The 26,756-nt window shown below is 38.2% G+C and overlaps 2 protein-coding genes, 1 non-coding gene and 1 pseudogene across 3 annotated transcripts in view; 3 read left to right on the forward strand and 1 right to left on the reverse strand.

Moving 5' to 3' along the window:
- The window catches only part of LOC133570603 (uncharacterized), a 95,949-nt gene that overhangs the window by 24,657 nt on the left and 44,536 nt on the right, over nt 1-26,756 (forward strand). The gene's annotated exons all lie outside the window — the stretch shown is intronic.
- LOC133571156 (5S ribosomal RNA) lies at nt 5,465-5,583 on the reverse strand. Its single transcript, XR_009810313.1, has one exon. It is a non-coding gene; the product is annotated as a 5S ribosomal RNA (ribosomal RNA).
- Nucleotides 7,667-7,775, forward strand: LOC133571217 (5S ribosomal RNA; annotated as a pseudogene).
- The window catches only part of LOC140680170 (uncharacterized), a 28,890-nt gene continuing 20,092 nt past the window's right edge, over nt 17,959-26,756 (forward strand). The window contains exon 1 of the mRNA XM_072916548.1: nt 17,959-18,107. Within this exon, the coding sequence (XP_072772649.1) occupies nt 17,966-18,107 (142 nt within the window). The 5' untranslated portion in view covers nt 17,959-17,965. The remainder of the gene's footprint in view (nt 18,108-26,756) is intronic.

Consider the following 26,756-nt stretch of genomic DNA (forward strand, 5'->3'; position numbering starts at 1 on the left):
TGGACTCTGGTAGATTAGCAGCATTGTTACATCATGGATGTTAACTACTGCAAAACATCAACAAAGAAGAAAAATGCTGAAGTTAGCAACACATCACTGAACTTTAGAGCCATCGTGAGTGGAGTTGCTTGTTTTTATTGCTGCATTTGTACTTATTTCACCTCACATCTTCACTTTTAATCCTAAAGTCTTCTTCACATATATTGTTGTAGGCTTCTAACATTTATGTTTCTGATGTGTGTGTGTAGTCTGTGGAAAGGGTTGTTGTACCTTGTGGATCCAATTGTTCACTTGCACATATACATCTTCATCATCATCATCATCATCACTGGCCCAATACTGGACGAAACCTTAGCATTAATGTTTTAATATAAGTGTGACCTCATTATTCCTTGATAATAAGACTAAAAATACAGATTTAAGCACTGAGTGCTTTTTGTAGTACTTCAACTCGCCACACTGAGAAGTGGTGGCGATCATGAGCTAGCAGATGCATGTTGCTTGATTGAAACTTTTATTAGTAGATTGCACAGTGAAGTACATATTCCGTACAATTGACCACTAAATGGTAACACCCCAATATGTTTTTCAACTTGTTTAAGTCGGGGTCCACTTAAATCGATTAATGATACAGATATATACTATCATCATAATACAGTCATCACACAAGATAATCATCACAGTATATAAATGTAATTATTTACATTATTTACAATCCGGGGTGTGGGATATGGAGGGGGGGGGGGTTACATTTGGTTGGTATCAACACTTCAGAGAAATTGACATTGGAACAGTGTAGGTCTGACTTGGTACATATGTACAGCAAGTATTGGACACAGAGAGAGAGATCAGAAATTGTAAGAAAAAGTGACTACATTTGATTGTTTACATTTGATTATTTACAATCCGAAGAGGAATGATGAGGAAGGGAGGGTGTTAGTCAAGGGTTGAAGTTGTCTGGAGGTGTTGTTTTATTGTGGTTTTGAAGGAGGATAGAGATGCCCTTTCTTTTACACCTGTTGGGAGTGCATTCCACATTGATGTGGCATAGAAAGAGAATGAGTTAAGACCTTTGTTAGAGGAGAATCTGGGTTTAACGTGGTTAGTGGAGCTCCCCCTGGTGTTGTGGTTATGGCGGTCATTTACGTTAAGGAAGTAGTTTGACATGTACTTGGGTATCAGGGAGGTGTAGCGGATTTTATAGACTAGGCTCAGTGCAAGTTGTTTTACTCTGTCCTCCACCCTGAGCCAGCCCACTTTGGAGAAGCGGGTAGGAGTGAGGTGTGATCTGGGGTGGAGGTCTAGAAGTAATCTGACTAGCTTGTTCTGGGATGTTTGGAGTCTAGATTTGAGGGTTTTGGAGGTGCTAGGGTACCAGGAGGTGCATGCGTAATCGAAAAAGGGTTGAACGAGAGTTCCCTCCAGAGTCTTCATGGTGCTTTTGTTGACCAGAGAGGAGATTCTACAGAGAAATCTCGTTCGTTGGTTGACCTTTTTGATTACCTTGGTTGACATTTTATCACAGGAAAGATTAGCCTCTAGAATGGAACCTACATAGGTGACCTAATCTTTCCTGGTGATAACAATGTCACCCACTTTTATAGTGAAGTCATTGACTTTCTTAAGGTTGATGTGGGACCCAAACAGGATGGATTCTGTTTTACCCAAGTGTATGGATAGCTTGTTGTCAGCGAGCCAGGTGCAAGTTCTACAGAGTTCAGCACTGAGGATTTTCTCCACCTGTGACTTGTCCTTGTCTGATACCAGGAGGGCCAAGTCATCCGCAAACAAAAACAATTCACAGTCGCATGCTGATGACAAGTCGTTTATGTATACTAGGAACAGTAAAGGCCCCAATATACTGCCTTGGGGGACTCCACAGCTCACTGAGAGGGGGGGGACACGGTGCCGTTAAACTCAACCACCTGCTCCCTCCCCTCCAAGTAAGATTGCATCCAGCTCGATGAGGTTTTATCAAATCCGATTGCTTTGAGCTTATCCAACAGTATAGCGTGGTCAACAGTGTCAAAGGCCTTCTGAAGGTCCAGCATGACCATGCCCACGTCCACCTCATGTTTGATGTGGTCGGTCAGATAGAGAAGGCATGTGTCAGTGGAGTGGTTAGTTCTGAAGTCAGATAGAGAAGGCATGTGTCAGTGGAGGGGTTAGTTCTGAAGTCAGATAGAGAAGGCATGTGTCAGTGGAGTGGTTAGTTCTGAAGCCGGATTGGAATTTGTACATGAGTTTATTAGTGGCAAGGTAACTATCGACCTGTTCATAAATTATGTTTTCCATTACTTTCGAAATGGAACTGAGAATAGAAACAGGTCAATAGTTGCCAGGTTCCAATTTGCTTCCTTTTTTAAAGAGGGGAGTTACTCTTGCTATCTTAAAATCTTTTGATACTTGGCCTTGTGAAATTGAGAGGTTTATTATGTGCGTGATGATCGGGGCAATAATGGAGGCAGAGTCCCTGAGGAATCTGGAGGGGATATTGTCAAGGCCGGTGGCCTTGTTTGGGTGGAGCACGCTCAATTTTTTAAACACCTCATCAGCTGTGACCATTTCTAATTTGAAATGATTGTTGGATACTCCTAGCTTTCTGTAGAAGGCTTTAATGTGTTCTACACCAAAGCGACCAGAGTGGTGGGACAGCTTGTTGACAAGAGTTGTGGCTATGCTGGTGAAAAAGGCATTAAGTCTGCTTACTATCTCCATTCTGTCTGTAATGAGGGAGTCACCCTCCTTGATGCTGATGTTGGTGAGTCTGGTTTTAAGTTTCTGGCTGCAGCCAGGAAGCTGGATGTTGAGAATTTTCCAGAGCTCACGTGGCTTATTTGTGTTTTCCTTTGTGTGATTGTCTTCCTTTGCTACGGCGGTCAAGTTGCTTTCACGGTGGATATTTGCCTCCGGAGCTCCAGCGGAAGCTCCCCCTCACTGTGCCCACACTGCTCTCTCATGCTGTGGGGAGATTGCAGGAGAGGTGCTGCTCTCAACACTACTTTATGCTTAGGGACCGTCAATAAATTACTATTGTCTTCGAAGATGTATATCTGCTACATCAAAACACTGACTCATCTAAAAGGAGGTCAAATAAATAGTCCTACCTCCTTAATAACGTGCTAACGTGCACGCCCATTATTTCCTACTTTTATCATTCATATCCAGTGAGTGTGAATGTTGTCTGTCTATCTGTGTTGGCCCTGTGATGAGGTGGCGACTTGTCCAGGGTGTACACCGCCTTCCACCCAATTGTAGCTGAGATAGGCTCCAGCGCCCCCCGCAACCCCGAAGGGAATAAGCGGTAGAAAATGGATGGATGGATATCCAGTTTTATATAATATACACCCTTTTTTTTAAAATAGGATTTTATAAAAAAAAAAACATTTGCATATTAAAAATCTTGGTTTCTTTTTAAAAGATTCCTAATTCACTTAAAATACCAAATTCACTTAATATTTTAAGTGCTTTTCTCTAGTGTCATTCATGCCTTTTTGTTTTAAAATTTAAGTTTAATTGGAGGGACAAGCAATAAAAAATGGATGAATGAATGGATTTTATAATACATTTGTGATATTGATAACTATGGTTACTTTTCAACTTCCCGCTACAACTACGAATGTCCAACATAAAACCCAATTAACTCTCAATTGGAGCTAATAAAAAATATATATAGATTGATAATTATCTGTACAATATTTATCATGCACCCCTACTACTAACATAAAGCTGACATGCATGCTTTTTTTTTAAAGGTGCCATATGTAATAATGTGGCCAGAAATGGTACTGCAATCACAGTCAACATTCTGTAGTCCCCCTCCTCTCTCCCTGACTGAGGTTGCCAGATACGCAGCCGAATCCAGCTCCATGGACTGGGCTACTCCAAGGAACTTCCAACTTCCACTGCCTCTTACTAAGGGTTGAGGTGCTGGGACCATAAATGCTGAATAGACAAGCATTTTGTCAATAACAAATCTCTAACCAACACATTTTACACAGAATTAGGCTTTTTTCAGGAAGAAGTGCAATCATGCCTGCGTACAATATCACAACAAATAGCAACCATATGGTTGTTGTCAGTACTATCAGAAAACCAAGACTAAAACAAACTACAACCAACACTAGCAAAGGTTCTACTGGTGAAAATAAGCAGAGCATGCTTAGCAGTCTAATGTACGCCCAAAACTAAAGAGACATTTTACTAAGGTGTGTCTATAGGCTACACCAATGAGGAATTATTTGATCATGTGATGTGTCTGTCTCCATACCTTTCACATTGCCATGACAACAGCCGTGCTAATGTTGGAACACATTTCCTCAGCCTATCAGCATGTTGAGAAGGAAATAGGCACTGACACTACACATATCCACATTGGTTTTATTTATGGAAAATATATTTTACCTTGTCAGTTCAAATACACATGGACATACAGGATAACAGGCATATATTTCCCCCGTTAGCTTATATGTGGATGTGTCATTGACCGGGCTAGCATGCTAAGCATTACACTAGGAGCTGAGCACCATCACACTAAGCATTGGTTGCAGGAACATACTAGCTTTGTTAGACAAGATCATAGACTGTATTGGACAATATAGTTTACATACCAAATGTCCATTTCCATTTATTACAAGTAATTAGAAAACGTAAATGCCTGACTTACCTTTCAAGAAGGAAATTAGCAAGTTTGGCATCAGATGAAAAAATCTTCTCTGCCTTCAATTGTCTCCATCTTTCAAAGGCATCCCTGATACAAATCCTCATTTTGTTCCTGGCTTTGTCATGAATAAGTTGAAAATGGTAACGAGGCCTTTTAGATTGACTAAGGTCTGACATGTTTAGTAACTTTACCAGTGGCAGTAGCCAGACGAAGATGACGGTGTGTAACTGGCAACCTGGATGTGACACACTCACAGACTTTCTAATTGGTCAAACGGTAGAGGGCGGGACATGGAAATGAAAACAATAACAAGATTCCGGGGCTGTAAATCTAATTATGAAGTGAGCATATCCCAGCTGAACTACTGTTATCAGTTATAGAGGTATTGGAAAAGAACATGATTTATTAACGCCTTTTGACATATCAGGGACATTTAATGATCACTTGACATGCAAATTCTACATATGACACCTTATATATTGCTAAATTAACACAACACATCAGTTTAGGTAATCCCTGCATATTTACTGCTCCTGTTGTGTTCTAATTAAATTAAGTAATTCATTCATTCATTTATACAGCACACATTCTCATATTGTCTATTAATTACGATACATTGTTATATTGTTATATTGCAGTAACAGCCAAACTGGTGTTGAACATATACATATTGACGGACTATCCGTGACTGGTGAATTTATAAAATGACATGTCTTTTTGTAAAACTGAAAGTGAAATAAAAAGCATTGTTTTTTATTTTTGCAAGAAGTGAGAAACAGCGCCCTCTGGCGTGAGTGTAAAAGCTTACAGCACCTGGTATTCCCAGGCGGTCTCCCATCCAAGTACTAACCAGGCCCGACCCTGCTTAGCTTCCGAGATCGGACGAGATCGGGCGTGTTCAGGGTAGTATGGCCGTAAGCCGAAAGGCGAGGTAAAAACAACCTTTTTAAATGTAACTCTTACAGACGGGATGGGAGACAATTATTATCTATCTTAGAGCCTGGCGCGCATGCGTACACTAATGTGCTTTTTCTGGCTGTGTGAGGTGCAGCTCTCCACCCATTGTCTCTTTTGGGGTGGCAGGGGGTGCTGGAGCCTATCCCAGCTGCATTCAGATGCCACCTCATCACAGCTCTCAAGACATGATCTTGAGAAATTAATCCACGCCTTTATCTCGACTCGTCTTGATTATTGTAATGCCCTGTATGTTGGCATTAGCCAGGCCTCCCTCGCCCGCCTGCAGCTCGTGCAGAACTCTGCTGCTCGTCTGCTAACACAGACCCGCAGACGTGAGCACATCACCCCTATTTTAGCGTCCCTTTACTGGCTCCCTGTGCGTTACCGAATACATTTTAAACTCCTTTTATTTGTTTTTAAATGTCTAAACAACTTCGCGCCAACCTATCTCTCCGACCTCCTTCAGCCTTACTGCCCCACCCGATTCTTAAGATCAGCCGATCAGCTGCTGTTGACGGTCCCTGACACAAGGCTGAAGCTTAGAGGTGACAGAGCTTTCGCCGTTGCTGCTCCCAAGCTCTGGAACGACCTACCCCTGAGTGTTAGACAAGCCTCCTTTCTTCCTGTTTTTAAATCTCTCTTATAAACATACTTTTATTCCATGGCTTTTAACACTGAGTGATATCCATCCTGCAATGGCGCCCCATAATACACCTGCTGTGATCCTGTTTTTATGTTTTTATGTTTTTATTAATTCTATTTTAATTATTTATTTTTTATCGTGTTCTGTTTGTGTTGTGTTGTGTTTGCTCGGTACTCGTTTTATCTTTTAACCTGCTCATTGTACAGCACTTTGGCTACCCCTGTGGTAAATTTTAAATGTGCTTTATAAATAAAGTTGATTTGATTTGATTTGATTTATGCTTAGGGACCGTCAATAAATCACTATTGTCTTGAAAAATGTATATCTGCTACATCAAAACACTGATTCATCTAAAAGAAGGTAAATAATTAGTCATACCTCCTTATTGTGCATGCCCATTATTTCATAATTCTAACATATATATCTATGTTTAATATAAAAAAATAAGGATATTTTCCCAATAGTCTCCATGTCATACAATTTAGTAACCTAATTCCACTTATTAGTCATGCTAACCTTTTAGTGTAACGCACACCCTTTTATTTTAAAATAGGGTTTTATTAAAAAAAAGTTTTTTAATAAAGATCATGTGCATGATATGTCTTATACAGATAATTATCAACATTTTTATTAGCTCCAAATGAGAGTCAAGTTGGTTTTATGTTGGATAGTCGTAGTTGTTGCGGGAGCTAAAAATGAAACCATGGTTTTCAATATTACAAATTTATATAAAATCCAATTAAACTTACATTTTAAAACAAAAGGTGTGAAACACATTCGAGAAAACACTTCAAATATCAAGTGAATTTGGGATTTTAGGTCATATGACCAGGAATCTATTGAAAAGAAACATTTGTTTTTAATATTAAAATGTTTTTGATCCTATTTTAAAATAAAAGGTTAGCACGACTAATATAAAGTGGAATTTGGTTACTAAGTTGCATGATGACATGGAGACTTTTAAAACAAATAATTATTGTTTACATTAAAAAAATATTTAAATTATAAAATCAGGAACGATATTAAAAATGTAGGACTATTTATTTGACCTCTTTTAGATGAATCAGTGTTTTGATGTAGCAGATATACATCTTCGAAGACAATAGTAATTTATTGACGGTCCCTAAGCATAAAGTAGTGTTGAGAGCGGCACCTCTCCTGCAATCTCCCCGCAGCATGAGAGAGCAGTGTGGGCACAGTGAGGGGGAGCTTCCGCTGGAGCTCCGGAGGCAAATATCCACCGTGAAAGCAACTTGACCGCCGTAGCAAAGGAAGACAATCACACAGCCAGAAAAAGCACATTAGTGTACGCATGCGCGCCAGGCTCTTAGATAAATAACAATTGTCTCCCATCCCGTCTGTAAGAGTTTCATTTAAAAAGGTTGGTTTTACCTCGTCTTTCGGCTTACGGCCATACTACCCTGAACACGCCCGATCTCGGAAGCTAAGCAGGGTCGGGCCTGGTTAGTACTTGGATGGGAGACCGCCTGGGAATACCAGGTGCTGTAAGCTTTTACACTCACGCCAGAGGGCGCTACAAAGTGCTGAGACTACAGCTGTTGTGATTCATGTATTGCTTTAATTGCAACTATTCCAAAATAAGGGAATATATTCGGTTATTATAATAAAATTCCACTTAATATTTACAACTACAGTTGAAAGTACAAACCTTTACAACAGGATTTCAAACACAAATACCAACTAGAGCAATATTTAGATTGATTTAAAAATAATGGTGTGGTCTTTTGCAGTCAGTCAACCTCGCCCACGCCTCCTACCACTCCGTCCTGCATGAAGCTGAGGAGCCACGACTCGTCTCGCTCTGATCAGCCAACTTATCATTTAAAGGGGTCATATAAGCTACTGTTTATTTACCAAAATAAGTTGTATGTCTTTGTTTTGAAAATGTAAAAGTTTATTTTTATTTTCAGAATGTTGAAATAGTTGTACCGGAGGTGGAGAGGGAAAGAGCTGGTTACTTGTTTCTCTCGCGAGATCTGGAAAAGAGCTGGTTTCTACTTGTTTCTCTCGCGAGATCTGGAAAAGAGCTGGTTAATTGTTTCTCTCGCGAGATCTGACAAGACTGCGCGCGAAGCAAACAGGGCGATGATAAAGCAAGATGGCGTCTGACGGTGAAGACGTTATTGCAGTCGTCACAGTTCAGTGTTCTTAATCTGTGCGTCCATGTACACATATATGTCCTTTATTACACTCTATTAAATAGAGTCATAATAACTGTTTGTATATTAGTCTGAGCGCACTTCTCCAGCTAGCTTAGCTTGCTAGTTAGCTTAGCTTGTTAGCTGCTAACAAAGAGAGATGAAAACACATCGCTAAGCAGAGATCAAGTGTGAGTGTAAAGTGTTGTGATTGTGTGAAAATGTGCGAAAGAACCATAGCAGAGTACGAGGAGGAACTTTGTCCAACAAAAGAGGAGAAGGAGCGACAACATGAAAAACATCAAGTTGTGTTACACACAACAGGTTTGTTTACTTCTTACTCTCACATCTTTACTAACTTTATATTTATTATTAACACTTTTCTTCAATAGATTGTCTATAGGAAGATGAATTGTTCAGACACACAATATTTATGAGAGGTTGATGTTCCTCTCAGTTTGTAACAAAGTGTATCAACATGTTTACACAAAACTCACACAGTCACCGGGGGAATATTCCAGAGAGCAGGTTAAGTGCAAACTCCTGAGTATGTAAAGCTCCAGAGTTTGACCTCCAAAAATAAGAGAGGTAAGACAAAGTCCGCGTCAGTTACCATCTGTAAACCTAGCCTGCTAGCTGGCAGGTTTGACAAGTTATTTATGTGTGTAAAAGCTGTACTGACCTGTTATTTCCTTCATATTGGTGCAGCCATTAACCTACTACAACACCTGCTACATCCACCTACTCAGTGGCCTAGTGGTTAGAGTGTCCACCCTGAGATCAGTAGCTTGTGTCATACCAAAGACTATAAAAATGGGACCCATTACCTCCCTGCTTGGCACTCAGCATCAAGGGTTGGAATTGGGGGTTAAATCACCGTAAAAATGATTCCCGGGCGTGGCCACCGCTGCTGCTCACTGCTCCCCTCACCTCCCAGGGGGTGATCAAGGTTAATGGGTCAAATGCAGAGAACAATCTGGCCACACCTAGTGTGTGTGTGACAATCATTGGTACTTTAACTTTTTAATGTGGCAGTGATTGTGGAAAAAACAAAGCCTGATCTAAAGATGACATCTTGATCTCATACCATCTCAAACCAATTGGCCGTTCATTATTAAGTGAAATGTCTTAAACTCGCTTAAATTTGTCTTTAACCAAGCAACACTAAGCTTTATCCAGTTACTCGATTAATCGAAAACATTTCCAGTAGAACACTTGATTAATAAAATGTTCAATAGCCACAGCCCTATATTTCATGTACGATTTAATATTTAGCATGTAGGAGTTAAAATGTGTTTTGTTTGTGTCCTGTAGACATCCATCAGCTGATTGGACACCAAGAAGAATGTCTCCCTCATCTGCAGGGGGACAGTTTCACTTTAGAGGATCCACAGCCCTCACACATGAAAGAGGAAGAGGAGGGAGAGTGTCCTGTAGGGCAGGAGGAGGATGATGTCAGCAAGTTTCCACTGACTGTTGTCTCTGTGAAGACTGAAGAGCATGAAGACAAAGCACCTGAGTCCTCACAGCTTCATCACAGTCCAAGTAAGCACAACATCCACATATCATCTAATACAATGTTTGTGACACATGTTCATCCGGGGGCCACATTTATGACTAAAGATGGAGATATACCGTATTTTCCGCACTATAAGGCGCACCGGATTATTAGCCGCACCTTCAATGAATGGCATATTTCATAACTTTGTCCACCAATAAGCCGCCCCGGACTATAAGCCGCGCCTACGCTGCGCTAAAGGGAATTTCAAAAAAACAGTCAGATAGGTCAGTCAAACTTTAATAATATATTAAAAACCAGCGTTCTAACAACTCTGTTCACTCCCAAAATGTACGCAAATGTGCAATCACAAACATAGTAAAATTCAAAATAGTGCAGAGCAATAGCAACATAATGTTGCTCGAACGTTAATGTCACAACACACAAAATAAACATAGCGCTCACTTTCTGAAGTTATTCTTCATTCGTAAATCCTTCGTCTTCGGTGTCCGAAGTGAAAAGTTGGGCAAATGTGAGATCCAAAATGGCCGGTTCCGTCTCGTCGAAGTCATCGGAGTCAGTGTCACTGTTATCCAGCAGTTCTGTGAATCCTGCCTTCCGGAAAGCTCGGACCACAGTTGTGACCGAAATATCTGCCCAGGCATTTACGATCCACTGGCAGATGTTGGCGTCGTCTGGCGCTGCCTCCCTGTCTTAGTGAATGTGTGTTCGCCTTCTGTCATCCATTGTTCCCACGCAGTTAGCAGTCTAGCTTCGAATGCCCTGTTGACACCAATATCTAGCGGCTGGAGGTCTTTTGTCAATCCACCCGGAATGACGGCGAGTATTGAATTAAGCGCGTAAGCGTGTCTCTCAATGTGATGTTATGAGCTAGCAAATATAACAACTACACTACCCAGCATGCAACGATAGTTACGAGCATGCGCGGTAGCCCTGAGAAGCGTTGTATGCTGGCAGTTAGAATGTGGTTATGAGCACGCTGTGAGTAAACGTTGAGAACTCAGTTAACACGCCTCGTCTGCATTATTTATAATTAGACAGACAACACACTTAATAGGAGCCATTTTGGGGTCTTTACATAAACACACAAATGGAAATGAAACGTCACATATCCCAGCATGCACCGCGCGCTTCTTCGTCATCCACTGTTCCCACGCAGTTAGCAGTCTAGCTTCGAATGCCCTGTTGACACCAATATCTAGCGGCTGGAGGTCTTTTGTCAATCCACCCGGAATGACGGCGAGTATTGAATTAAGCGCGTAAGCGTGTCTCTTAATGTGATGTTATGAGCTAGCAAATATAACAACTACACTACCCAGCATGCAACGATAGTTACGAGCATGCGCGGTAGCCCTGAGAAGCGTTGTATGCTGGCAGTTAGAATGTGGTTATGAGCACGCTGTGAGTAAACGTTGAGAACTCAGTTAACACGCCTCGTCTGCATTATTTATAATTAGACAGACAACACACTTAATAGGAGCCATTTTGGGGTCTTTACATAAACACACAAATGGAAATGAAACGTCACATATCCCAGCATGCACCGCGCGCTTCTTCGTCATCCACTGTTCCCACGCAGTTAGCAGTCTAGCTTCGAATGCCCTGTTGACACCAATATCTAGCGGCTGGAGGTCTTTTGTCAATCCACCCGGAATGACGGCGAGTATTGAATTAAGCGCGTAAGCGTGTCTCTTAATGTGATGTTATGAGCTAGCAAATATAACAACTACACTACCCAGCATGCAACGATAGTTACGAGCATGCGCGGTAGCCCTGAGAAGCGTTGTTGTATGCTGGGAGTTAGAATGTGGTTATGAGCACGCTGTGAGTAAACGTTGAGAACTCAGTTAACACGCCTCGTCTGCATTATTTATAATTAGACAGACAACACACTTAATAGGAGCCATTTTGGGGTCTTTACATAAACACACAAATGGAAATGAAACGTCACATATCCCAGCATGCACCGCGCGCTTCTTCTTCTTCCGGGGGCGGGTGGTTGCTTACAGTACAAGAAGAAGCGCTTCCTGTTCTATGGGGGCGGGTGCTTACCTTGGCGGTTGCTTGCGTAGAAGAAGAAGTGCTTCCTGCTCTACCGGGAAAAAAGATGGCGGCTGTTTACCGAAGTTGCGAGAACGAAACTTTATGAAAATGAATCTTAATATTTATCCATATATAAAGCGCACCGGGTTAAAAGCCGCACTGTCAGCTTTTGAGTAAATTTGTGGTTTTTAGGTGCGGCTAATGGTGCGGAAAATACGGTACTTGCTTTTTAACACCATCATTTAAAAATGAATGCTCATCAATCATCAACAGTGTAATTGCTGGGGTGTAACCATGTGACCTAGAGGCCGTCCTCCTTACCTCACGTGGTCAAATGAAGGCAAACATTCAATATGGCTACTGTTTATTTACCTTTAGCAGCACATATGTCAGCATATTTCAAAGGTTTAGTGGTGAAGATTAGGGATGTATACCAAGTACCATTTTTTTAGTACTGGTTCCTAATTATGTCGTCCATGAGGACCGTGAAGATTCTGGACTAATGACACAACTATTTGTATTTTTAATTCCAGCTGACTGACGTAACTATGACACGTTGTCACATTGAGTTCAGCTGCCGCTGCTACACATTAACATCAGCTTTGAATAATGACAAATAAGGAAGCAACAACACGCAAAAGGTTGATGTGTGTGTTATTGACAAGAAGATGACATAACTGCATTTCACCTTGCACTGCACACATAGTTGACTTCTTTAAGACTTCAAATAAACAGCTGTTTTTTTCTTTTGTTTGTATTTTTCTTCATTTAACCAGGTAAAAATCCCATTGAGATCAAAGATCTCTTTTCCAAGGGAGACCTGGCCAAGAGGGCAGCAGCAAGGTTACATTAAAACAGTAAACAACACATAAAACATGACATTTACAACATTAAAACTTGCTGACATGACACATGTGCATACAGACAAGGTAGACTGCAATCCTTTCACAGAAGCTTTAAACTCATTCAATGTAACAAGAGTTTGAAGTTGAATATTGGATTGTAGGTTATTCCAAGCCTTCGCTGCTGAAAACCTAAATGCTTTCTTGCCCAGTTCAGTTCTTACTTTGGGGACGACAAATTGCAGAACATTCATTGAACGAAGATTGTGACTTCCTTGTTTCTTTGTAAAAAGACAAGACAGATAAGATGGGGTGATACCCAGAATGGTTTTGTAGATGAACACATACCAATGATTGAGGCGTCGAGCACATAAAGATGTCCAGTTAACTATTGAGTATAACACACAATGGTGAGTAAGTTAACCATTGAGTATAACACACAATGGTGAGTAAGTTAACCATTGCGTATAACACATAATGGTGAGTAAGTTGGTGATGCATCTCAGTGCCCCGTGGTACACACTATCCAGCTTGTGGAGACAACCAGCAGTAGCATTCATGTACAACACATCTCCATAGTCAATAACAGGTAAAAAGGTTGTTTCCACCAATTTCTGTTTCACAGTAAAAGAAAAGCAAGACTTGTTTCTATAATATAATCCCATTAAAAGTGTCATGTTTTTTTTGCAACATACTGAATGTGCTCCTTAAAACTCAAGTGGTCATCAATTAAAATCCTAAATATTTAAAAGCAGATACTAACACAATTTGTTGCCCATTTCTTGTTCAAATGTTCTCACACAGTGCTGATCTTACAGTTTTTGACGTGGTCAAGAACATACACTTTGTTTTCTCTGCATTTAAAAGCAGTTGAAGATAGCAAAGTTGTTCTTGTACTCTGTCAAATGCATGTTGTAGATATTTAAAGGCCTCAGCTGGATTGAAGATAGCAAAGTTGTTCTTGTACTCTGTCAAATGCATGTTGTAGATATTTAAAGGCCTCAGCTGGAGTGGGTGCTGTGCAGTATATGACAGTATCATCAGCGTAGGAATGGAAAGTTGAGTTCAGAATATTCTGTCCAAGATTATTAATTAATAATGGGCCCAACACAGAACCTTGAGGGACACCCTTTTCCACTTGCAGTATGTCCGAGAAGGAACCTTCTATCTGAACAGCCTGAGTTCTGCTTGTGAGGTCATTTGCAAACCATCCAACTGCTTGCTGAGAAAAACCAATAGCTGAAAGACGTTTGATTAAAATGACATGATTAACAGTATCAAATGCCTTTGAAAAATTCAATGAAGAGGAACAGACAGCACTGCTTCTTGTCAAGAGCTTCAGTTACATCATTTATAAACTTCATAGCAGCAGTAACAGTACTGTGGTTTCTGCCAAAACCTGACTGAAATGGTGACAGAATAAAGTTGGTGTCCAAAAAGTCTTTTATCTGTTCACTGATAAGGGATTCAATCACTTTTGCCAGAACAGAGAGTTTAGAGATTGGTCTGTAATTATTTAGATTACAAGGGTCACCTCCTTTTAATAGGGGGATTACAAGGACATATTTCCAATCCAAGGGGATTTCATTTGAAATTAGAGTAAAGTTAAAAATGTGAGTCAGTGGTCCAGCTATAATTTCAGCTGCCAACTTTAAAAAGTGCGTCTCCAACTTATCTGAGCCAGCTGGCTTTCTAGGTTTAAGTTGTTTTAGAGCCCTCATGACCTCTGTTGTGGTAAAGGGAGTAAAGTTAAAAACCTGGGTATTTTCAACGGTTCTTTCCGGAGTTAGCGGAACTTCAGTAAAGTTGTCAGAATTATAGAGAAAACCAGAGTTAATAAAATGATTATTATAATGACTACCCATTTCTCTTCTGTCACTTACTCTGACACCATCAACAAGTATACTAGGTGGGAGATTGACTGAATTACAGCAGGCGGACAAAGATTTGATGATTTTCCAAAACTTCTTTGGGTGTTTGAGGTTTTCAGTTGTTGTGGAGAAATGCAATTCTAATTTTGACTTTCCGAAGGAGAGAGGTCAATTGTTTTCTTAATTGTCTAAAATTCAACCAATCTGCTTCTAACCCTGACTTGCGTGCCCTGGCCCAAGCAGCATTACGCTCATGCAATACATCTGACAGGTCCGATGTAAACCACTGATTGTCACGTCCTTTAACCCTACATTTTCTAAAAGGGGCATGTTTGTTCACTATACTCAAGAACATTTGTTCACTATACCGGTACTCAAAAAGTTTTTGTGAAAATATTTCCAAGCCAGTTCAACATTATCAAAAAGAGCAATTCTATTCCAATTGAAAAGATGCAAGTCATGTAAAAAAGCTTGCGTCTCAAATATTTTCATTTTGTGTTTTTCAAGAAGACGAGGCTTGCTTTTAGGAATCCTTGTGTCTCGCACTACTGCAATCACACAATGATCACTCACATCATTAGGGAAAACACCAGATGCAACACATTTAAAGGGCATATTTGTTAGAATTAAGTGAATGAGTGTAGCTTTTTGAGGGCATTAAGGATTACGTCTTGTAGCTGAGTTAATTAATTGTGTTAAATTTAGAGATTCACACTGTGCTTTCAAAGAGTCAGACACAGATGTGAGCCAGTCCCAGTTCAAATCACTATTTCCTTGTATTTCAGTTGAGACAGAAGCATTACAAGAGTAGATAGGGAATTACTAGGGACAGATGGAGGCCTATAACACCCCACTACCATAATGTGGTGATTTCTAGCTAATTCGATTTCAAGTGCTAACAGTTCAAGTTCTTTACTTACTGATTCAGAGAGCACTAATTTAACATCAAACCTCTGCTTAATATATAAGGCCACTCCACCACCTTTTCTTTGTCGGTCAGTACGATAGACATTATAGCCATGAATGTAAATATCTTTATCAAGCACAGATTGTTTAAGACAAGTTTCAGATAAGACTACAATATCAACATTTGTTGAGTTTATCCAGATCTTTATCATATCCAGTTTAGGGAGTAAACTCTGAACATTGATATGAATAATCCCAAAACCAGATCTAGTTTTGAAATCTGCAGGTGTAAAACATTGTGTAGGTGTATCAGGGCCTGGATTAGTCTCAACATTTCCTGAGAGCAATAACAATAATATAACTAAACATTTGCGCTTAAAGTTACCATCTTTTGAGTCGGTCTTTAATCTGTGAAAGTAAGTGCTCACAATAGGGGAGGATGCAGTAATGTTGACGTGATCCCTCAAAAACAATAAGAATGAATGGACTCTACCATAGTATGCAGCCATTTTGTTTTGTCCAAAGTCACAGAAATCTTCAACTGAGATAAGGCAGAGGTTATTTTGTAGCTGCCACTATGATGAAATGTCAAATTATCAAATATGTCAAACTGTGCATCTTGAAGTAGCATAGCTCGTGAGTGGGGGTGACCAGACCCATTTGGGACACCAGTAAAACCACACAAAAGTATAAAACACAATATAATAATTTGTGACATAGTGAGAGGAGAAGTTCCACTTGTTTCACCACTTTTGAAGATGTTAGCAGACAGGGCTAAAGACTAGCGACCAAGGCCGAAGGGTGGAAGCCCGTAGACGAAGCCAATGGCTGGAGGCAAACAGCCGGTCGATGGAAGGCTAGTAGGCAGGTCGATGGTGGAAGGCTAGTAGGCAGGTCGATGGTGGAAGGCTAGCAGGCAGGCCGATGGTGGAAGGCTAGCAGGCAGGCCAATAGTGGAAGGCTAGCAGGCAGGTCGATGGTGGAAGGCTAGCAGGCAGGTCGATGGTGGAAGGCTAGCAGGCAGGTCGATGGTGGAAGGCTAGTGGCGCGGTTGGTAGAGTGGCCGTGCCTGAGGGCTCCTGGTTCAATCCCCACCTTCTACCAACCTAGTCACGTCTGTTGTGTCCTTGAGCAGGACATTTCACCCTTGCTCCTGATGGGTCGTGGTAAGCGCCTTGCATGGCAGATTCCGCCATTAGTGTGTGAATGAGTGAATGAGGCGGGATGAGTTTGCTAAGTACAAAAATGAGTCGAAATTTTTTAATGAAAGAAACTGCTGTTCTAAATGTGTCCTCTAGATGTCGCAATAGCAATTATTTGTATCTTTGTAGATGATGCTACATATGTAAAACACAACTAAAACGCATGATGTTAGCGCACCAGTCGGGGAAAATGAGCAAACTACATCAATAACATCCTGTACTTTGATTTTGATATTATTTATTTATCTTGATAGATTGAAAATGAACACCAATGAGTTGACTGATGAACATTATCACATAATTCATTCTGAAAGTGTAAAAAAGGACAACTAAAGATAGAATACTATTGTATATAAAAAACAACAACATGATTTGTACATGTGTTTGTTTGTATTTTTAAACAAAGAAAACAATCTGCAGTTGTCTTTATTTTTACGTTATCTTGCCGTAATTTTACCAGTACGGCCAACTTGGAGTAGATCTTTGTCCATGTGGCCCCCCATCTAAAATTAGTTTAAACACCCCTGGCCTAGATCTTCCTGCGAAAATCAGATACGAGAAACAAATCTAATTATGAAACGGAATAGATCCCTAAAGATTTGTTGAGTAATATCAAGGATTATCCGTCGGTGGCGTTCCCAGACATGTGGAACTATCTTGAGTTCCAGACGTCATTCTACACCACAAATTATGGTTAAGTTTAAAGATAAAGTTTAGATGTCATAGACCGTATACAGAATACAATATTTACACACTTTATATCAGTGAGTGTAAAGTTAAGAATGCCTCAATCAATGCTGCCTTGTACTTATAAAAAAAACTTGCTCCTCATCAAATTTCCAAGTCAGTTTTTGTGCTCACTTTTGAATGAATTTTAGTGCCTGGGACAAAAGGAAGTATTTCCCGTGTTTTTATTGGTTGTTTTGCTACACACTTTTAACACAACACACGAAAGAACACAAATAATGTCATTGTGTTAACAGTGTCAGTCCAAAACTATTTCTATTCTCTCTTTATCTTATTTACTTATTTACCCAACAGACGTTCAACAGCCCCTTCACATTAAAGAGGAAGAGGATTATCCACAGCCCACCTACATTAAAGAGGAAGAGGAGGGTCCACAGACCACCTACATTAAAGAGGAAGAGGAGGATCCACACATGAAAGAGGAAGAGGAGGGAGAGTGTGTTGTAGGGCAGGAGGAGGATGATGTCAGCAAGTTTCCACTGACTGTTGTCTCTGTGAAGACTGAAGAGCATGAAGACAAAGCACCTGAGTCCTCACAGCTTCATCACAGTCCAAGTAAGCACATATCATTTTATTCTCAGGGCATTCAATCCATCACAACTGGACTGTTCACTTTGTCTTAGAAGACTCATCCAAGTAGGCTTCATCACTTCATGCTCATACACTTCAAGTCTTAAATCTAATCATTGGAATTTAGAGGAGAACTGCACTTTTTGGGGGAATTTTTCTATCGTTCACAATCATTATAAAAGACATGATGGTGGATATATTAAAAAAATAAAATAAAAATCGTATTCTAACTAGGGCTGGGCGATATGGCCTTTTCTTAATATGTGGATATGTTTAGGCCATGTCACGATACACCATATATATGTGGATATGTTTAGGCCATGTCACGATACACCATATATATGTGGACATTTTGCCTTAGCCTTGAATGAACACTTGATGCATATAATCACAGCAGTATGATGATTCTATGTGTCTACATTAAAACATTCTTCTTCATACTGCATTAATATATGCTACTTTTAAACTTTCATGCAGAGAGGGAAATCACAACTAAGTCAATTTAGCAAAAGTGTATTTATTAAACAGTTATTAAGCAGTGGCACAAACATTCATGTCATTTCAAAACAGAAAGTTCAAGATTGTCAGAGACATTTTAAAACAAGCTATTAGTGCACTTTTGTGCTTGATGTCACTAAGATGACATATCAAAACAACACTAAATTAAAGTGCACTTTTTGTACAGAACGCCACTACAATAGTTTAAAACAAATAAAGTGCACTTTCGTGCTTGATGTCACACAAGATATTTCAATAAGTGTCAAATAAAAATGAGCTGCATTATAGGAAATCAAATAGTGTATGTCCTTCGCTATGTGGTAGGTTCCTGCGGACGTTATCTCGTTCTGTTGTTGACTATTTGTTTCATACGGTGTTGATCTGGAAATGGTTGCTTGGGCATTTTGTGGGTGTGGCACTGAACGGAGATGTTGACATGTGGAGTTTCAAGCACTCTTCATTCTCTAGCGGGTGACTTTTCAAATGATGCTACATTAGCAGTGCTGCTACTTTTTGTAGCAACGCTTTTGCAGCATACTTGTTCACCATCTACCTGCTTGAAGCCAAACCACCGCCAGACGATGGACCCCCTGCTGTTTGTCTTGGGAATTATTTATTCCTTCATTTGTTACCAGATTAGCACCTTCTTTCTCTCATATTACCACTGGCACCACAGCTAACGTTACCATGCCGCTACCTGTCTGCTCCATGAGAACGTATGACGTTGCACACGTGACAGTATGTGACGTACGTAAGAAGGTGCGCTTGTTTTATGTCTCTGTAAGAAGGAGAGACAAGAAAGAGTGAGAAGAGCCTGTAGTGTAATGCCTGCAGCTAAAAGCAACTGTGTGAGAACGTATACTCCAATATCACCATATAGTCAATTTCTATATCGCACAGAGACAAACCCACGATATATCCAGTATATTCTATATATCACCCAGCCCTAATTCTAACTCATAAATGTAAATAAAAGTCCACTTGCAATGGAGCCAATGGGAGGTCCTCTATAACCATCCAAAATACACCAACAATACTCCATTTGCATTTTGTGGCTTGAATGTCCACCAAGTTTTAGTTGAGTTGAGTTGTGTTGACTTTGAGTTTATTTGGAACATGCAAGCATACAACATGATACATCACACATGCATGCATACAACATGATACATCACACATGCATGCATACAACAAGATGATGTAGAAAATCAATGATGGATGAAATAAATTGAGAATGTTTATCTTCTTCTTTGTACTTTGTAAACACTTTAAGTGTGAAGAGTTTCTTGAAGTGGATCATATTAGTACATTGTTTGATTGCTTTGCTTCATCCATTCCATCATTTAATTCCACATACTGATATACTGAAGGTCTTAAGTGTTGTACGTGCATACAAATGTTTTAAATTACATTTTTCTCTAAGATTATATTTCTCCTCTTTTGTTGAGAATTGTTGTACATTCTTGGCTAGCAGGTTATAGTTTGCTTTGTGTATCATTTTAGCTGTTTACAAATTCACTATATGGTGGAATTTCAGTATTTTTGATTCAATAAATACATAGTTTTTATGTTCTCTATATCCAACATGATGTATTATTATAACTGATCTTTTTTGTAACACAGTTAATGAATGAAGTGTACTTTTGTAGTTATTTCCCATATTTCTACACAATAAGTCAGATATGTAACACTAGTGAGCAGTAGAGAATATGAAGTCATTTTTCATCAATTATTATACCTAGACATGTGGTTTCATTTACTGTTTCAATTTCTATTCCGTCTATTTGTGTTTGTGTCTGACTTTCTCTTCTACTGTTACCAAATAGCATTATTTTACTTTTACTGAGATTCAAAGATTGTCAAAGCATCTTTTTAATGTGTTCATTTCTTCTGTTATTATTTGTATTATCTTCTGTGTGTTCTCTCCTGAACAAAACACTGTTGTATCATCTGCAAATAATATTAACTTTAAATCTTTTGTAACTTTACAAATGTCATCTATATAGAGATTGAATAATTGAGGTCCTAGTATTGATCCCTGAGGTACACCACAGGATATATTTAGTGTTGTAGAAGTGTGTTGGCCTAGCTTCACGTATTGTTTCCTGTTGGTTAAATAACTTCTTATCCAGTTTAAGACCAACCCTCTGATGCCATATCCTTCTAGTTTTTTGATGAAAATATTGTGATTAATTGTGTCAAATGCTTTAGTTCGATCCAACAACACTGCTGCTGCACATTTTTTACTATCTATTGCATTGCTCATTTCTTCTGTCATTTCAATGAAAGCCATCAAAGTTGAAATATTAGCTGTGTATCCATATTGCTTCTCTTCTAGTATTCTATGTTTGTTTGTGAAACTCTCTAATCTGTTATTGGACACTTTTTCAATGATTTTAGAAAACTGTGGAAGTAAAGAAACAGGTCTATAATTTGTAAATTGGTGTTTGTCTCTAGTCTTATAAATTGGTGCAACTTTAGCTATTTTCATTTAGTTTGGGTATTTAAAATGATAGGTTACTAATATACATGAATGGTCCTGAGATCTCTTCTAGAACCTTTTTTATGGTTTCCATATCAATTCCATTACAATCAGTTGAAGTCTTAGATTACAGGATTATAACTATTTCCTCCTGTGTCACATTACTGAGGAACATGGAGTTGGGATTTGGCTCTATGGTATCATTATAGTCCTCAATTGAAACTGGGTCTGGAATCCTTTCTTCCAATATTTACAAAGAAATTATTGAAGCTTTCAACTACTTCCTTTATGTTGTCATTATTTGTGTTTCCGTCTAAGAAGTATTGGGGGTAATCCCTCCAAATATAAGCTTTGGCTTCAGCCTATTCCTTTTTCCGTCATTCTTTTTCTTTTCTTTTTGTGTGTAAATGTGTATGATTGTTAAATATGTATCATCTGTACTGTTAAACTGGTCACACAGAATGGTTGATGGTTGATTATATGATGGAAATAAACTTATTTCATTAAAATAAACATGTGGGACGCAGGTTGTCTTACGTCAGCACCAGAAGTGGTCAAATCAGCTGCTCACCTGGCAGGTTTTTTGGGGATGAATAGGGAAGTCCTTCTTTAGCTGCCGTCTTGTTTTATCATATATTGCTGCCTTTGCACCTGTCAATGTTCACTTTTGTATACACATTAAATCAACAACACATCTTGACTTTGGAGCAATGTTCACAGACTCTAGTATTTGGCTCTCTATTAGATGTGACAGTGCCTACCTCTTTAGGACCACCCTTTCTAGATATATAAAGATGTGTATTTACAACATTAATATATAGATACTATGCAAACATAAAAAAGGTAAGCTTTTAGTTGTGTTTAAAATGTTTTGTTTGTAATTGTTTTTTAATCTTCATTATTTACTTCAAGTTATTACAGTATGTCTCTATACACATTTTTATTTTATACATTTTGGCCAAAGGAGGCACATTTCAATTTCTTACTCACACTTGTTGTTACATATGTTGACCAGAGGGGGATGAATAGGAAAGTCCTTCTTTAGCTGCCGTCTTGTTTTATCATATATTGCTACCTTTGCACCTGTCAATGTTCATTGTTTATGCACATTAAATCAACAAAAAACCCTGATTTTGGAGCAATGTTCACGGACTCTAGTATTTGGCTCGCTATTAGATGCAATGTTATTGGGATCATGATTTATGTTATCACTTGTGCACACCTCCTCATATGGAAGATACTTTTCCTTCTTCATGTCTCAAGAAGGGTAGAAATACAAGAAGAAATACATGAATGCATACAGTGGAGTGCGGGGAGCCCTAGAGGTAGTTGTAAGGTGTCCCCATCTAAATGACAGATAGTTAACAGCAATGGACCCTCACTGGGTCCATTTGTACACTCTCAGTTACTTTCTTTCTTTCTTTCTTTAGTTGATTTTGAACATGAACACACTTACAGCATAATACATCACACACTTTCATATCATTTCACTTTTCATCATGTCCGAAAAGGAGTAGGAAGAAGCAGAGCTTATTTAATCCTACCCTTTTCCCACTTCAGAGCGTTTACAAATATATACATCATTTACTGACCTTTTTATAGTAAAATGACATCCGTGAATGAGTAATACAACAGTTTTGTAATATATAATTAATAAAGTCAGTCATTATTAACATACTGAGATGAAGAATATCTTCATTTCAATAAGGTTGAAAGTATTTCTCATAATTCTTCTTCTTTGGACTTTGTAAGCACTATTCATGTGAACAACCTCTTGAAGTGGATCATATCAGTACAATGTTTCACTTCTTTGCTTCATCCATTCCATCATTTAATTCCACATACTGATATGCTAAAGGTTCTAAGTGTTGTACGTGCATACAAATGTTTTAAATTTTATTTTCCTCTAAGATTATATTTCTCCTCTTTAGTTGAGAAGAATTGTTGTACATTATTTGGTAGCAGGTTATAGTTTGCTTTGTACATCAATTTAGCTGTTTGCAATTTTACCAATTCATTGAACTTTAATATTGTTGATTCAATAACTAAAGTGTTTGTATGTTGTCTATATCAAACATTATGTATCAGTCTAATTGATCTTTTTTGTAACACGGTTAGTGAATGTAGCGCACATTTGTAGTTGTTTCCCATATTTCTGCACAATAAGTCAGATATGTAACACTAGTGAGCAGTAGAGAATATGAAGTCATTTTTGACCCAGGACGTGTTTTGCTTTATTATTATTTATTATTTGTATTATCTAACTTTAAGTCCTTGTAACTTTACAAATGTGGTTTGTATAAAGATGAAACAATCTTGGTCCCAGTATTGATCCCTGGGGTACACCAGAAGATATATCTAGCTGTGTTGACAAATTTTCACCCATCTTCACATTTTGCTTCCTGTTGGTTAAAAAGCTTCTTACCCAGTTCAAGACCAAACCTTTGATGCCATATCGTTCTAGTTTTATTATAAAAATATCATGATTAATTGTGTCAAATGCTTTAGTTAAGTCCATGAATGTGCTATTGCATTGCTCATTTCCTCTGTTATTTGGATTAATGCTATTCTTGTTGAGATATTTGCTGGGAATTCTGGTGTGTAGTTAGTAAACTGGTGTATGTCTCCATTCTTATAAATTGGTACGACTTTTGCAATTTTCATTTTGTCAGCGAATTTGCGGGTTAGAAATGATACGTTGCTGATATATGTCAGAGGTTCTGAAATGTCTTCTATAACCTTTTTTATGGTTACCATATCTATTCCATGACAGTTGGTTGAGGTCTTGGATTTACAATGTTTTACAATTTTGATTATTTCTTCTTTTGTCACGTTCTTAAGAAACATGGAATTGGGATTTCTGTCTATGAGCTCACTCAAGTCCTCAACTGATCCATCATCTGCATTTGGAAATCTTTGTTCCGCATTTTTTCGATATTAACAAAGTAATCATTAAAACGTTCAACTATTTGGTTCATATTGTCATTTTTTGTATTTCCATGTAGAAAGTACTGGGGGTAATCTTTCTTAGCAGCATTTTTAATGATGCTATTTAGGATGCCCCATGTTGCTCTCACATGTAAGTAAGTAAAGTTTATTCTTCGGTCAATGGTCAACAAAAAATAAACAAACAGTTGTACATTCATAGATTGAAAATGAAAATGTTACAGACCGAAAGGGTTTAGGCTGAAGTTGAACACTTATAGCACCTAACCCTATAAACAATGTCAAGTACAAGATGAACTTCCGAAAATTATGAAATGTCTTTTGTACAACATATTATAAATACACATTATACACAATATGAACACTGTTCAATTATATACACAGTAAAGGCATGTGAAATATCCTTATACGCGTGTTAAACCTTTGTACCATTTTATATACTATATACAAACAATTATACTTCCATTATTATTTATATCCCACATTTAGTATTTTAATTAACATTGATCATAGTATTAACTACTGTGTTGATTCAAGAGTGATATATTTTTCCAAGACATTGGTCTTAAAGTGTTTTTTAAATGTGTGAATGGACCTGGAACATTTTAGGGAATCATCCAAGCTGTTCCACAGTTGAACCCCCCTGACAGAAACACATCTACTTTTTAAGCTTGTTCTTATCTTAGCTTTCTGGAAGACAGCTGAACCTCTGAGGTCATAGGGATTCTCTCTGGGTTTGAACCTCTCCTGTAGACACCGAGGCAGCATGTGGTTGTGAGCTTTGTACGTCACAATAGCAGTGTTGAGGTCAACAAGATCATGCAGTTTTAATGTTTTTAATTTAATAAACAGAGCATTGGTATGGTCATGATAATCTGCATAATTTACAATTCTAATCGCTTTCTTTTGAAGTAAGAATATAGAGTTGATGTTTGTTTTGTAATTGTTACCCCAGATTTCAACACAATAATTAAGATAAGGGAGTACGAAAGAATTATATAACATATTAAGAGCCTTTTGATTTACGGAGTTTTTGATTTTATGTAACATAGCAATATTTTTTGCCATCTTTGTCTTAAGTATATTTATGTACAGTTTCCAATTTAATTTATCATCTATATAGATTCCCAAAAATGTTGTTGAATACACCCTTTCTATCTCCATATCATCAATTCTTATATGACACTGTATGTTATTTTTCCTATTTCCAAAAGTTATATATTTTGTTTTATTTAGGTTGATTGACGGTTTATTGGCATCAAACCATTGCTTTAGTATGTGGAGTTCGCTCTCTACAGTCTCTAAGAGTTGGCCAAGGTCTTGTCCAGAACAGTACAGACTTGTATCGTCAGCAAAGAGAATACAATTGAGTTTTTTAAAGATTTTGCAGATATCATTAATATACAATAAAAACAATTTTGGTCCCAGTACAGAACCTTGGGGCACTCCATGTGTTATAATCTTTTTATCTGAATCTACATTGTTCATATGCACATACTGTTCTCTACCACCAAGATAACTTTTCAACCAATCATGAGCAAGACCTCTAAAACCATACCTCTGCATTTTGTTTCAAAGTAATGTGTGATGGATGGTGTCAAACTCCCTCTTATCAATAGCAGTGGTTACCTCCTCAACTAGTTCCATCACTGCCATGGAAGTGGACCTGTTTGGTCAAAAACCGTATTGGTGTTCACTTAGCAAGTGATGCTTAATGTCTAATCTTGACACAAATAATTTTTCAAGGACTTTTGAAAATTGTGAGAGTAGAGAAATAGACCTATAGTTGGTGAACTGATGCTTATCTCCACTTTTGAAGATGGGAATAACTTTTGCCGTTTTCATTTTCTTTGGGAAAACACCTTTTATAAAAGAAATATTACATATATAAGTGAAGGGAACAGCTATAAAATCAACAATTTCTTTGATCAGAGAAAAGTCCAAGTCACAGCAGTCTGTTGACTTCTTGTTTTTCTGAGAATTTACAATTTCTGTGATTTCACTTTCATAAACGGGGGAAATAAAAAACGATTCTAAGTTGCTTTGAATGGTTTGTTCATTAAATTTGACACAGTTTTCAGGTTGTACAATTCCATTTGCTAAAGTAGGTCCAACGTTCACAAAGAAGGTGTTAAAAGCATCCGTTATTTCCTTAGGGTCATTTATAGTTTGATTATTTTCTATGAAACAGCTTGGATGTTCCTTATTTGTCATGTTTTTTTTAATGATACCATTTAAAACTTTCCACGTACCCTGGATGCTATTTTTATGTTGTTCTAATAGGTTACAGTAATGTGTTCTTTTGCTGTGCTTTATTATTTGTGTTAACTTATTTTTGTACGTTTTATATTTGTGTTCAGTTTCTTTGGTTCTGTGCTTTAAATGTCTTCTGTAAAGATATTTTTTCTCTTTGCAGGACTTGCTCTCATGTTGTTTCTGTTCTTCTTTAATAATTGTCTGTAGTATTCCTTCTTACATGTTCCTAGTATACCAATTAGCTTCTTTTTATATTTATTATACTTATTTTCTGCCTCTATAGATGTCTGTAATATTAATATTCCATATAATGTCTTTTTTTTGTGACAAGCATTTTTCAGTCCTTTTGTCATCCATGGTTGGTTGTTTTTCTTTTGCTTCTTACTAACTTCTTTCCATGGACAACATAAACATTGATATTATACACGTGGGCCAATATATATATATATATATAT

Source organism: Nerophis lumbriciformis, linkage group LG28, assembly GCF_033978685.3.
Source record: "Nerophis lumbriciformis linkage group LG28, RoL_Nlum_v2.1, whole genome shotgun sequence".
NCBI classification, from domain to species: domain Eukaryota; kingdom Metazoa; phylum Chordata; class Actinopteri; order Syngnathiformes; family Syngnathidae; genus Nerophis; species Nerophis lumbriciformis.